At 37.8% G+C, this 13,376-nt stretch overlaps 1 protein-coding gene across 1 annotated transcript; it reads left to right on the top strand.

The window, feature by feature from the left end:
• Positions 1 to 1,692: 1,692 nt before the first annotated feature.
• LOC100248318 (uncharacterized) lies at positions 1,693 to 12,470 on the top strand. Its single transcript, XM_010655319.2, has 3 exons — positions 1,693 to 2,306; positions 2,902 to 3,131; positions 11,836 to 12,470. Exons 1-3 carry the CDS (start codon positions 1,955 to 1,957, stop codon positions 12,112 to 12,114), a joined length of 861 nt encoding a protein of 286 aa, XP_010653621.1. The 5' UTR covers positions 1,693 to 1,954; the 3' UTR covers positions 12,115 to 12,470.
• The last annotated feature ends 906 nt before the right edge of the window (positions 12,471 to 13,376 follow it).

Genomic DNA, 13,376 nt, shown 5'->3' with positions numbered 1-13,376 from the left:
TCATCAAGTTAGATTGAAAACCTAAATTTTCATCTAAACCGATTTTTGATTTGACTTTAGGTTTAGATCTAATTTCTCTTCAAATTAGGTCGTTTAATCTAAGAGATCAATTCAAATCATATATTCAATTCATCTTAAATTATCTGCCAATGATTCACACAATGTAACTATTCAATCTCATCAAATCTAACTTTAAGAATTTGATGAATGTACCTAACTTACATTGTCGTAATCATCCAAGACAATTTGAAGAGAAAAATCTCAAAATTTCAATTAATCAATCAATTGGATCAAATTACCTTTGCAATTTAATCTCATTTCTCTAATTCACCATAGATCTTATCTCTATATCCTTTCTCTTCCAAGAAAAACAAGATTTAGCCACTCATACTTTGAGATTTGATCTCACAAGACATGTTTGGCTACCGAGAAAATGAGAGAAAATGAAGGAAAGTAGAGAATTATATAGAGAGAAGAAATTTGGAAAATTCTACAATTAGGAAATGTATCAAAAATCCCTAAATGAGTAAATCAAGTTTCTATTTATAGGCCAAGGTCAAGTGGACACTTGGCATCATCTAAAAGGTCTTCCGGAGACTTTTTCATCAAGAAATTTGGAAAAGATGCAATTTCGCACGAGCTCCAACAATTTCGCATGAGCTCCAACAATTTCGCACGATTGTGCGAAGTGGAAAATCCATCAGCACCATTTTCGTCTTCTTGGAGCGTTTCGTATGGTCATGCGAAATCAATTTTCACTTTTCCCCTTGTGTGCTGCAGCCAAAGTCCATTCTATTTCAATTTGCATGACTGTGCGAATTTTTCTCGTGTTTATGTGAAATTGAAAAACATGGTTTTTCAACTTCTTTTTGCAATTTCTCTCATTTCTTCATTTTGATTCCACTTCAACTACCTCCAAATCCCAATCCAAACTGATTGGATTGCCTCTTTCATTATGCATTTGGATCATCATCAACTTTATTTGTTTTCTTTAATTTGATTCATCTCTTTTGTCACCTATTTATAAAAAACATACCTTGAAATTACCCCAAAACTTCATAAGACTTTTTAGTAATTCTTGCAAAAGTAAAAACATGTTAATTGAGTGTTTTAGGTATAGTTACTACTCAAAAGATATGAAATTCGTGATAATTATTATATAAAATATGCTCTTTTTGAGTAATAATAAAAAAATCATAAGCAAAAGTTTGTTCTCAAAAATTATTTTCCCTTGATGACCATTTTTATTTTACGTAATTAGAAAATTATACCAATAGGGAAAATTATTGGACACTGAAAAATTGGTTTCTTAATACTAATTTTAGAAAGATGTATAATAAAATATGACTTATTAAGTGTTGATCCCTTCACAAACTTAGACTCTATTTGGTAGTGATTTTATGGAATGTTTTAAATTTTTTTAACACTTGAAGTTTTTTATTATTTAAGTATTAGAAATGTTAAAAATATTTTTTAAAATTACTTTTAAATGCACTTTTAGTTTGATAGTGATTTTAGAAAGTATTTTTAATATTTTTAATACTTAAAAACACATTAATAAAAATACTAAAAATATTTTTTAGAATTACTTTCAAATATACTCTTAGAGTCTATTTAACAATTATTATAGGAAGCGTTTTTAACATTTTTAATATTTAAAATTTTTTAATTTTTAATATTTGAAAATTTTTATTTTTAATTATTAGAATGACTAAAAACAATTCCGACAATTCACTGCAAACAATCCGATGGCATCATCACTAGATTCACTACAAAGGCGATACATAAACAAATGGAATTTGATCACGCAATGTCGCAATAGAATATATAGAGGAGTTTATTTCCCCTTTTAATTATTTATTATTTATTTTCATCTTATCAAATTTTCTTTGCTTTACTTTTTTTCCCTCTAAAAGCTGGTGCCTACTTTCTCTAGAGACTCTCAACCACATTGATGGCGTCCCAAGTCGCGAACCACCTCGAGCCATGGCAAGACCTGGAGGGCAAGGTGGTCATGGTCACCGGCGCTTCCTCGGGTCTCGGCAGCGAGTTCTGCCTCAACCTCGCCAAAGCCGGCTGCAAGATCGTGGCGGCCGCCCGCCGAGTTGACCGACTCAAGTCTCTCTGCGACGAGATCAACAACCTCACCCACTCGAACCTTCCTCCAAACGCTGATCCGCCTCTCCGAGCCGTAGCAGTCGAACTTGACGTCACCAGCGATGGCTCCTCAATCGGCGCCTCCGTTCAGAAGGCTTGGGAGGCCTTTGGACGTATCGATGCTTTGCTAAATAATGCGGGCATTAGAGGTAAATTTTGATTTGACTTTGGAAAAGAGTTTAGTTTCTGTTTGGAAAAAAGGAAAGGGAATTTGGAATCTTGTGGTTGATGAGGTTCTGATATTTTAGGAATGCAACGGACTGAGGCAATTTTGATTTTTTTTTCTTTGAGCACTTCTACCTGCCGTTTGGTTCACGCGAAATCTGAATGAAGAAACGAAATTAAAATTTCAATCATCTAAGGGGTGAATATGTAGGGTATAGTATTAATTTACCTGATTTCTCGTTTCATGGTTTTCAATTTTTGAATTTATGGGGTTTTGCACGATCCTGATATTCCTGTATCCTGAATTTCCCGTTTTGCAGCTGGCTTTTGGAAACCTTGTTTTTCTCATACTTTCAATTCTAGCGCACGTTTCATTTCATTCAGTTCGAACTGAAATTTGAAACTATTTGTTTAATGAAAAAGATTAGCGAGTCAACTGGGTATCTATACCGAGTCAATCACATATATTTTTCTTATCAATATTACTCATTTAATTTATCTCTGGTGTTCTGCTAATATTTGTGAACGTAATGCGTGGTAGATGTATTTAACCCATGCCCTGTGCCCTGTGTGCCTTAGGCAATGTGAACTCTCCTCTGGATATATCTGAGGAGGAATGGAATAATACTCTGAAGACAAACTTGACGGGATCATGGTTGGTGTCAAAATATGTCGGTATGCGCATGAGGGATGCCAAGAATGGAGGATCAATCATCAATATTTCTTCCATTGCTGCTCTTAATCGGGGACAGTTACCTGGAGGAGTAGCCTATGTGTCTTCCAAGTCAGGCTTGAGCGCCATGACAAAGGTAATATCTCTGACATGTTTTAAAATTGTTTCTAATATATCCTGGCATACAAAGGTGAGTTAGGAAATTCAATGTTAGATTTAACTATAATGTGAAAATGTAGTCAAATGTTTATGTTCACTATATTATTTTTTTTTTGATAAGTACGTCAATGTATATTAAAAAAGAGGCCAATAGCCACACAGTATACAGGAGATATACAAGGCAGCTAAAGCCTCACAACCAAAAAACAAAAGGGACCAAGAAGACCTCACCTCCCCTAAGTGGCAGCTAGCCACTCTAGAAAGCCTAGAAGGGAGAGAGAGTTATCTCCAATATCCAATCTAGCCCAACCCCACAAATTACAAACAAAAAAATTCTTTAGCTTCTGTCTATGTATCACACCCCCTTTAAAGGCTAACCTATTCCTTTCTTTCTAAACCGTCCAAAATATGCATAACGGGATGGCCTTCCAAATCTTTTTCCTTTTTTTTCCCACCCAGTGACCTTTCCAGCTAAACAAGACCTCCTTTACAGATTCTGGAAAGACCCACTTAACACCTATAAGCCCAAGGACTAACTCCCAAAGGGCTCTAGTCACTATACAGTGAATAAGGACATGATTTACAGATTCTTCTGCACAACCACACAAAAAGCAGCAGTTAGGGAGTTGCCATCCTCTTCTCTGAAGTCTATCAAGCGTTAACACCTTCCCCCATGTAGCCTTCCACGCAAAGAAAGCGACCTTGGTAGGTACTCTATCCACCCAAATGCATTTTTCCGGGAAAACGGTGTCCATAGGATTGACTAAGTAGCTGTACGCTTTCTTTACTTTGAATTTACCGCTTTTTCCTCCCTTCCAAGAGACCGAATCTTCCTCCAAAGAAGGCCTAAACCCTCTCAGCTTAAGGAGCAGATCTCCTACCATACCCACCTCCCAGTCATTAAAATTCCTCAAAAATCTTAGATTCCAACCTCCTTGATCCGAACTCTGATCCTACATCTCCTCCACCGTAGCATTCCTATGAGCAGCCAAGACAAAAAGGTGCGGGAAGGTTTGGGACAGCGCTGAGCCCGCACACCACACATCAGTCCAAAATCTGATTCTAGTACCCTTCCCCACCATAAACTCTATATTATCCCAGCACCAATCAGTCTCCTTCATGATCTCCTTCCACACCCCTACCCCAAACGCCCCATTAGGCTTCCATCCATCATCTTCTTGCCCAAACTTTGCCACAATCACCTGCTTCCAAAGATTCTCTCTTTCACAAGCAAACCTTCATATCCATTTTCCAAGCAAAGCTCTGTTCAATAGGCCAAGCTTCCTCAAACCAAGCCCACCCCTCTCTTTTTCTCCACACACTATCTCCCAATTCACTAGGTGAATTTTCCTCTCCATACTTCCCCCTCCCCATAGGAAGTCTCTTTGCAATTTTTCTAGCCTTCTAACCACAATCTTCGGCATCCGGAAAAGAGACATTTGATAAATGGGTATGCTGGCCAAGGTGCTTTTAATCAGAGTGATTCTGCCACCTTTAGAGATAAATTGCCTTTTCCAAAGCGCAAGTCTTCTCCTCACTCTTTCTTCTACTCCATCCCACACCGAGGAGGCCTTGTTAGGAGCCCCTAAGGGTAGACCCAAATACTGGGACGACAAAGATCCCACCCTACATCCTATCTCCGCTGCCAATTCCTCAATATCCTCCACCTCACCCACCGGGATGATTTCACTTTTACCCAGATTAATCTTTAGCCCCGAGACCGCTTCAAACCAAAAGAGGATCCAACTTAAATGACTTAGATGGTCCTTTTTAGCTTCACAAAAAACTATCGTATCATCTGCAAAAAATAAATGCGAAATGTTCAAAGTTGTCCTTCCTCCCTCCCGAATGTTACAACCTGACAGGAAACCCCCTTCAACAGCTCTCCTAATAAGAACCCCCAATACTTCCATTCCCATTACGAAGAGGTAAGGAGATAGGGGATCTCCTTGACGAAGCCCCTTAGAACTCGGGAAAAAACCAGCAGGAACCCCATTCACTAAGACTGAAAATTTTGCTGAAGATATGCAACTCCACATCCACCCCATCCACTTTGGCCCAAATCCCATTTTTTGTAGAACTTTCATTAAGAACTGCCAATTCATACTGTCATAAGCTTTCTCAATGTCCAATTTGCAAATGACCCCCTTCTCTTTTCTTTTTTGCCACAAGTCTATCACCTCATTTGCAATTAGGGAGGTGTCAAGGATCTGTCTTCCCATCACAAAAGCATTCTGAGCAGGGGACACCACCTTCCCAATCACTTTTTTCAGCCTATTAGCTAGGACTTTAGCCAGTAATTTATACAATCCCCCCAAAAGACTTATAGGTCTAAAGTCCCCAATATCTTCCGCCCCTCCTTTCTTAGGGATTAGGACCAGGAATGTATTATTTAGGCTTTTGAGGAAAGTGTTGTGCTCATGGACTTCCTTAAACATTGCCAAGATCTCCTCTTTAACAAAGCCCCAACAACTTTGCCAAAAGGCTACTGTAAAACCATCCGGCCCCAGGGCTTTATCCCCATTCATCTCCATCAAAGCTGAATGAACCTTCGCCTCAGAAAAAGGGGTTTCCAAATTTTCTGCTTCTTGGTGGCTGATCTGATCTAGGCGCAGCCCCCCAATGTCAGCCTGCCATCCCGACCCCTCTGACAGCATCTGCTGATAGGCACTTGCAATTCCTTCCCTCATTTCCTGCTCCTCAGAAAGACACACCCGTCTATCTTAATTCTGTCCATATAATTGTTACTGCGCTTTGCATTTGCCATACGGTGGAAATAGCCCGTATTTCTGTCCCCTTCCCTTAGCCAAATCTCCCTTGATAATTGTCTCCAATGCGTTTCTTCCAACAGCACCCATTTTTTATAGTTTTCCTTGGCCTCCTTTTTAATTCTGTTTCCTCCATTGACAAAATTCTGTCACTTTCCACAAGGTCCCATAATTCCACTTGTTGCAAAGCTGCTGCTTTATTACACCCCAAGTTCCCGAACACCTCCTTGTTCCAAACTTTCAAATTCTGTTTAATTTCCTTCAGCTTTGTAGCTAGTCTAAAACTAGCACTACCTCTCACCTCAATCTCCCACCACCAGCTTCTAACCAAATCTTGGAATCCCTCCACCTTAAGCCACATGTTCTCAAATCTGAATGGAGAGGGCCCTCTTCTCAGGCCACCACCCTCTAATACAACCGGAAAGTGATCAGAAAGAGGCCGAGGCAGTCTCCGTTGAAGCACTCCACTGAACTGATCAAGCCAGCTAGAGTTCACCAAGAACCTATCCAGCCTAGCCCAAGTCTGATTGTTAGAGCCCCCACTCCAAGTAAACACTCCCCCTTGCAGCGGAATATCCATCAGCCCAACTTCATCAACAATCTGAGCAAAACGCCTCATAGCTGAGGTTATTCTTCCTTGCCTGCTCCTTTCTCTTTGGAACAGGGTAATGTTATAGTCACCCCCAACACACCACGGGTCTTCCCATAGACCTCTGATCGCCCCAATCTCTTCCCACAGGCACTCCCGATCGACTTTTGTAAAAGGCCCATAAACCCCCGTGAATACCCAAATAGTACCATTTTCTACATTTCTGAATCTGCAAGATAAGGAGAATTGGCCCTCTTCCCACTCCAAAATCTCCAACGTCCTTTTATCCCAACATATCAGAATACCTCCCGCAGTCCCACTAGCGTCCAAGGCCCTCCAATCTAAGAATCTCCCCGAGCCTAAGCTTCTCACCACTTCCTCCGTCATTTGTTGGATCTTTGTTTCCTGGATACACATCAGGTCCACCCTCTGATTTCTTATGAACGTCTTGATAATTTTTCTTTTCTCTTTTTCGTTCACTCCCCTCACATTCCAACTCAGCAATTTTAGCTTCATTAAACCACTGTAATTTGACACCCTTTACCCTGTGAAGGGTCTCTCTGCTTTCTTCCCTTCTCATAGTTCACTGAACACTCCAGCCTCTTTAGTTCTCTTTCAAACTTAGACTTTTCTAGCAGCGCCTTCCCATGAATTCTCTCCCTTCTTTTTCTAATTTTAATAAAAAAATCCAGGATTTCCTGTTCCAGACCCTCGGTCGAAAAGCCCAAAAAGAGACTGAATTTTTCCAGTTCGCTTTCCTCCCATTCCTCCTCCTTCTCACCTCTGAGAACTTGATGATTATTCAAGCCTAAGCCCCACTCCGCACCCCTATCTTTATCGCTGGCACCATCAGTCGCTACCATCTCCCAATAGCCCTTATGTTCACTATATTATGCTTGTCTTGTTATTTTATTTTTAATTTTTAATATTATTTTCGTCTTTTTTTTTTCTTTTATTTTATAAGCATGAGGAATATATAAAACGTATAAAAAGAGAAGATAAAAAACAATGTACAAAAAGGGCATACTAAAGTATATAGGAGGTATACAAGGGGCACTAAGCAAAAGTAGGAAAAAAAAAGCACAAATCTATCCCATGCCCAATTCAAACTTACCTATCAACAAAATCCCACATAGACATAGATGTCTCTCCTGTACAAAGCCTAACACTATCCAAGAAACTGCACATAAAATAGGATTTGAATGATTGTTACAAAATTTCCACATTTTCAAAACCCTTCCCATTTCACCAAGTTGTCCAAAAAAAGTAAAGGGGCAGCTAATCATGCTTTTTTCCGCCTCTTTTGGACAATGTGCCAATTCCAACTTAACAACATTGGTCTTATAAAAGAGTGGATCACCTAATCAATCCCAAATAAAGAAAAAAATTGGTTATCACATGATTTTGGCTAATGATCAATCTAAAAGAATGTGATCAACAATCCTCTTCCCTTTTACGCATAACATCTGTTCCCTAAAGATACTTCTTTCCTCTTTAACTAGTCCAAAGTCAATATTCTTCTCACCTTGCTTCCCATGCAAAAAATCCCACCCTTATTGGGACCCATGAGTTCTAAACAATCGAGGTTACGAAAGGCTCTTAATCTCTTGGTACCCAAAATGAGTCGAATGCTTTAACTGATAACTTCCTAATCTTTGAATCTAACCAAGCTGTCTTATCCTCAGAGTCCCCAAATCACTGCTTACTTTTGAAGTTTCTACAAAAAGACCTCCACCATGTTTAACTCATAATCATGAAATTGTCTAAGAAAGTGTGGGCTTCAATGACCCCTCTCCCCCTGTTGCTTTCACATATCTGCTACCTATGCATCTTTTGAGTTTGCTACGGCGAATAATGTGAGAAAAGATTCTCTCAGCAATGGTTCACCATACTACCTATCCAACCAAAACATTACTCTACTCCCATCCCCCACAGCAAAGTGAATTCTTCTTTTAAAAGCCTCTCAATTTCTCCTAATGGCTTTTCACTAACCAACTTTAAAACCTTCCTTTACCACCTTAGAGCGCTAACCAAAACATTACTCTCCTCCCATCCCCCACGACAAAATAGGGGCATGATCAGAGACTGGCTTGGGCAAAACCTATGAAGAATGCCACTAAACTGACTCTCCTAATCCTTTGAGACAAGAAACTGATCCACCCTCGACATAGAGTGATTATTCTAACCTTCACACCATGTATGGCAAATCGTGCAATTTTAGCTCCTCAATTATCTCAGACAAACACACCTCATTACTGAAGAATTCTTGGAACAATTCCTCTTTTCATCAGGAAATCTGACCATGTTGAAGTCTCCCCTAACACGCCGAGGATTATTCCTGAGATCTCTAATGTTAGCCAGTTAAGCCTAAAACTCTTCCATCTCCTCTCTAAGCATAGGGGCATACACCTGAGTAAAAAACCATATGAAATCATCCTCATAGCTCTTAAAGTGACAGAAGATGGAGTAGGCACCGACCTTTGTCTCTATAAGCTCACGAGCCCTATTATTCCAAATGACTACAACTCCCCTAACAATACCCCTGGCTTCCATTGCTCTCCTGTCTAAGAATCTGCCCACCCCTAGGCTCCTTGCCATCTTAATTGACATCCACGACATCTTATTTTGCTGTAAGCACACCAAATTAGCCCTTTGAGATCTAATCAGGGATTTTATAATTTTTCGTTTCTCTCCATCGTTTATCCCTCTTAACATTCCAAGAAAGAATCTTCAATTTCATTTTCTAACAGGAACTAACTCCCACCCAATCTTTCCACTCTTCCTTGCTTGAAGACCCTTTGTAATTGACTGAACACGCCAACTTCTTTGTGCTCTATATCTATTTTTGTCAGGCCTAAACTTCCTCTTACTCCCTAGGGTCAAGCCCCTAGAACTCCTACGAGCCTCCATCCTTTTCAGCAAAAGCAGAATTTTATTTTCAAACCCATGCACAGGCATCCCCAAGAACTTGCTAAACTTCTCCAATTTGCTATCATACAAATTTGCCATTGACTCCACCCCTTCCAAACATTCTACAGAAAGTCCCACTGACAAACTCTCCTCCTTCCTCCTTGCAACTGCCTCCATTCCCCTTGAACTATTTGTAATGTTCTCTGGAAACTCTGCTGAACAACCATAAAAAAAAAAGCATACAATCTCTCCTCCCTCCCCGAGCAAGAAGGAAAAATAAATGAGCAATTACACAAGATGATTTCTATCTTAAATTAAAAAAAAATAAAAATCATAACTTCAATTCCCTATTGCTTTGACTCAAGTGTTAGAGGCTTTAATTTTGTTTTACTAGGCAAATCTAATAGTTTTCTTACTAGAGGAAAGTTTCCTAAGGTTGTTGAAGGAGAGGGCCAAATGAATGGATTCTCAGCATTCACATAATTGTGGAGTTGTTTGTAGCAGGATTGACAGGTACAGGCATGTTGGAGCAGGGTGTGGTTGAGGTGAACATTGTACTTAAGCTCAGGTTAAGATGTTGGGCTGAGCCTACAGGTGATCTCAGCCCACTCTGTGTGATTGAGGTCAGCCCAATCTTAAGCTGGTCTAAACTATCAACAAGCTGAGCTCTGGCCAGCTTGAGCTTGACTCATCAGAGTGGCAGCCCAGAAAGCTGATATAATGTTTCATCCTAGGGTTGGGATTATACACCATACTGTTGAAATGCCATTTATTTGGGCTAATAGGGTGCAGATATATAATTGAATTTTGGTATTTTCTAATTTTTTAAATCTCAGAATTGTGTTGTGAAATACTGTAAGATATCTGCTTGGTGGGGTAGAATGTGTGATCAGAATGGCAAAAGATAAAAGACTGGAGATAATGGGTCAGGCTTTAAGAATGACTGTTATTTGAGCTTTTCTTATGGGCATCTTGGAAATCCTGTCAGAGAAGGGATTGTAGGAATGAAGGATGAGAAGGTAAAGGGAGAATAAAGAAGAAATGATGAAGGATATAAGGGTCTTCAACCACGTAACATATGAGGCTCTGCTGAAATGATTAATACATGATGCATCATGTTCCTTCTTCCAGTATTTTCAATAGTACCAATGGTTGTATCTGAAGAGATGCTTGAAATATTGGAAAAAGTATTGACAAACCCATTACCCTTGCTACTATTCTTCCAGCCATGATTTTGAAATTTCAATCACATTTGCCCTCCCAAAAAGTTATCTCATGACATTTTGAGAGATGATTCCAAGATCTAATACTATGACGTTAACATGGGTGTGTCTCATCCAATGTATAACACAACCTAGCCATTTCATGTTTGTTCCAACTATAATAGGAAACTCAACCAGACTAACCCACCATACAAGCTTGGTTGAGTGTAGGTTTCTGTTTTCTCCAATCCCAAATATTTAAAAATTTTGGATTCTAAATTTCCATTATTTTCTTTTCTTATTTTTTCTCAGCTAATATAAACTGAGAATAAGTGGAAAAATTGTAGTATAATTCTCCTCATAATGGAAAAAATGGAAATGTAGAAAGCCAACGAATATCCTCTGAATTTTTCCCCAGAATGCAAGGAAGATGGTAAAATCAATGCAGTTTTTCTCTCGAAGCCATTAGAGTGTCCCTGGATGCAAAGGGAAGATTAAAGATTTCTATCAACTAAGTAATCAAAAGAGACACTTCATAGAAAAGACTTGTTTTCTGTTTCATTCCTGCACAATTAAATCCTCCATGCCCATAAGGACATATTTGCTAGCAAAAATTTGTAAATCAAAGGTGCAACAACCTCCGACTTTAAAATCAGGAAGAAAGAATGCTGTGCTTCAATGGATGTTAGCTTTCCAACATTTTTTGAAGTTGTGGACTGACACATTCTTAGACGAAGCTACATTTTAAGTGGACCGTCACTGCAGGATTCATTGTTTAAAATTTCCACTAACCAGCCTTCTTTCATATGCTGTCTATGTTTTGAAGTTAGAGATCACCTTTGTTGGCTGTCTGACTTCGATAGTTGGATGTAGTGCCTGAGTTTTTATGCACTATGTAACGGGGACGCCTCTTAAACATTTGTTTATTTATGATCCCAGAGTCATTTTAATATGGGAGCCTATCCCTTGCATGATTCGTACAGTTTGTCCATCCAAGATGTAAGCCATTTTCTGTAAATCTGGTTAAGGGCTTGTGTTTATATGGCATTATACTTATTTCGATTTGACATTTTATTGTATATTTCCTGCCATTTTCAACTATTTTTCCATACAAAAATGTTGTAGAACCTTTATTCCTACACTGCTACTCACTCATCTGAGTCTGGCACTGAAGAATGATTTTTTTTTTTTTCCAAATAATGACAATTCCAGGTAATGGCTCTGGAATTGGGGGCATACAATATTAGAGCGAATGCAATAGCACCTGGACTATTCAAATCAGAGATAACTTCGGGCCTTATGCAAAAAGACTGGCTCAACACTGTGGCTCAGAGAACATGCCCTATGCGGACCTTTGGAACATCGGACCCTGCATTGACATCCCTGGTGCGATACTTGATTCATGATTCTTCACGATACATATCAGGTAACATTTTCATTGTCGATGCAGGTGCAACCCTGCCGGGTGTCCCCATTTTCTCTTCCCTTTGAGTCTCTTCTGCGGTACTGGTTTTCTTGGGTTATTCATCATGTAATACCCAGTACATCTCAGAATTCTGTTTGTGGTATAGCCCTAGAATTTTAATTTGGAAGGTGATGGTTCATCCCGGTACACCACCATAGACTCCAAAGCTCCTTTATTGGATTACGGACTCTGCAGCTCATAATTTGATTGTCTCAAAATTGTACTGGGAAATAAAATAAGGTATCCAATCCCCCATATCCTTATAATCGTGTTATTTGTGTGGCATTTTTTGAGTTCTGGTTGCTGAAAATAATGTGGCAATTGGAATGAACCCATTGAATATTAAAATCTGCATCTACTGAGTGTAGTGGTTTCTGCTTGATGTCCGGTATTTAAGATTGAACTTCCTCCTTCATGTGGTAATTGAAATGTACGTATCGGCATCATGGATGCTCAAAATCAAAAGACAAATTTCACATTGGTTTTTAAAATGCAAATAAATAAATAAATCTTGCACGTCAATTTACAAGAAGAATGTCGAGGAGGATGGTTTCATCACTTTTCTCATTTCCTTTTTCTTTTTTTATTCATTCTCATATTTGGATAATTTAAGTGATTATATGAATAAAATAAATAATAATAATAATAAAAATAAAATCTCATTTATTAATTTATCTATAATATAAGGCGTTTTAATTCTCTCAATGTAAATTGTTTTTAAAAATATATATATATTTTTTAAAAAAATAAAAAAAATTATTAGGGTAAATTGTTTTTGAAAATAATTTTACAATTAAAGATAATTTAAATAAATAATTTTTAATAAAAAAATGAATGGTAATGCTTTAATAAAATTATAAATTATATATTTTTTTTGTAAATATTATCAAAATATGGATATTAACATCCTTATGAAAATATATTTGATTTATTTTGTTAAAAATAAATAATAATAATTGGTGATATTATTTTATTTTAAATAAATTTAAAAATAAATAAAGTTTAATTTTTTAAGGGACATATGAATCAAACTTTTTATTACATGCATACATTTGGTACTCATGTACATAAAGTATTCTAACTTTTTTTATTTAATCTGTAATTAATTAATAAACTCTTTACACTTCAAATTATTCTTAAAAATTATAAAATTTATTAAAGAATTAAAAATATTAGTAATTTTACATTTAGTTTAGAATTTATTTATATAGTGAGAAAATTCAGAAGATATAATTATGTATGTGAGAAATAGTGAGTTATGACATATAATACATTGGTTTTGGGTTAT

The sequence above is a fragment of the Vitis vinifera genome, chromosome 8 (genome assembly GCF_030704535.1).
Source record: "Vitis vinifera cultivar Pinot Noir 40024 chromosome 8, ASM3070453v1".
NCBI classification, from domain to species: Eukaryota; Viridiplantae; Streptophyta; class Magnoliopsida; order Vitales; family Vitaceae; genus Vitis; species Vitis vinifera.
This window is presented reverse-complemented; position numbering and strand designations above follow the sequence as displayed.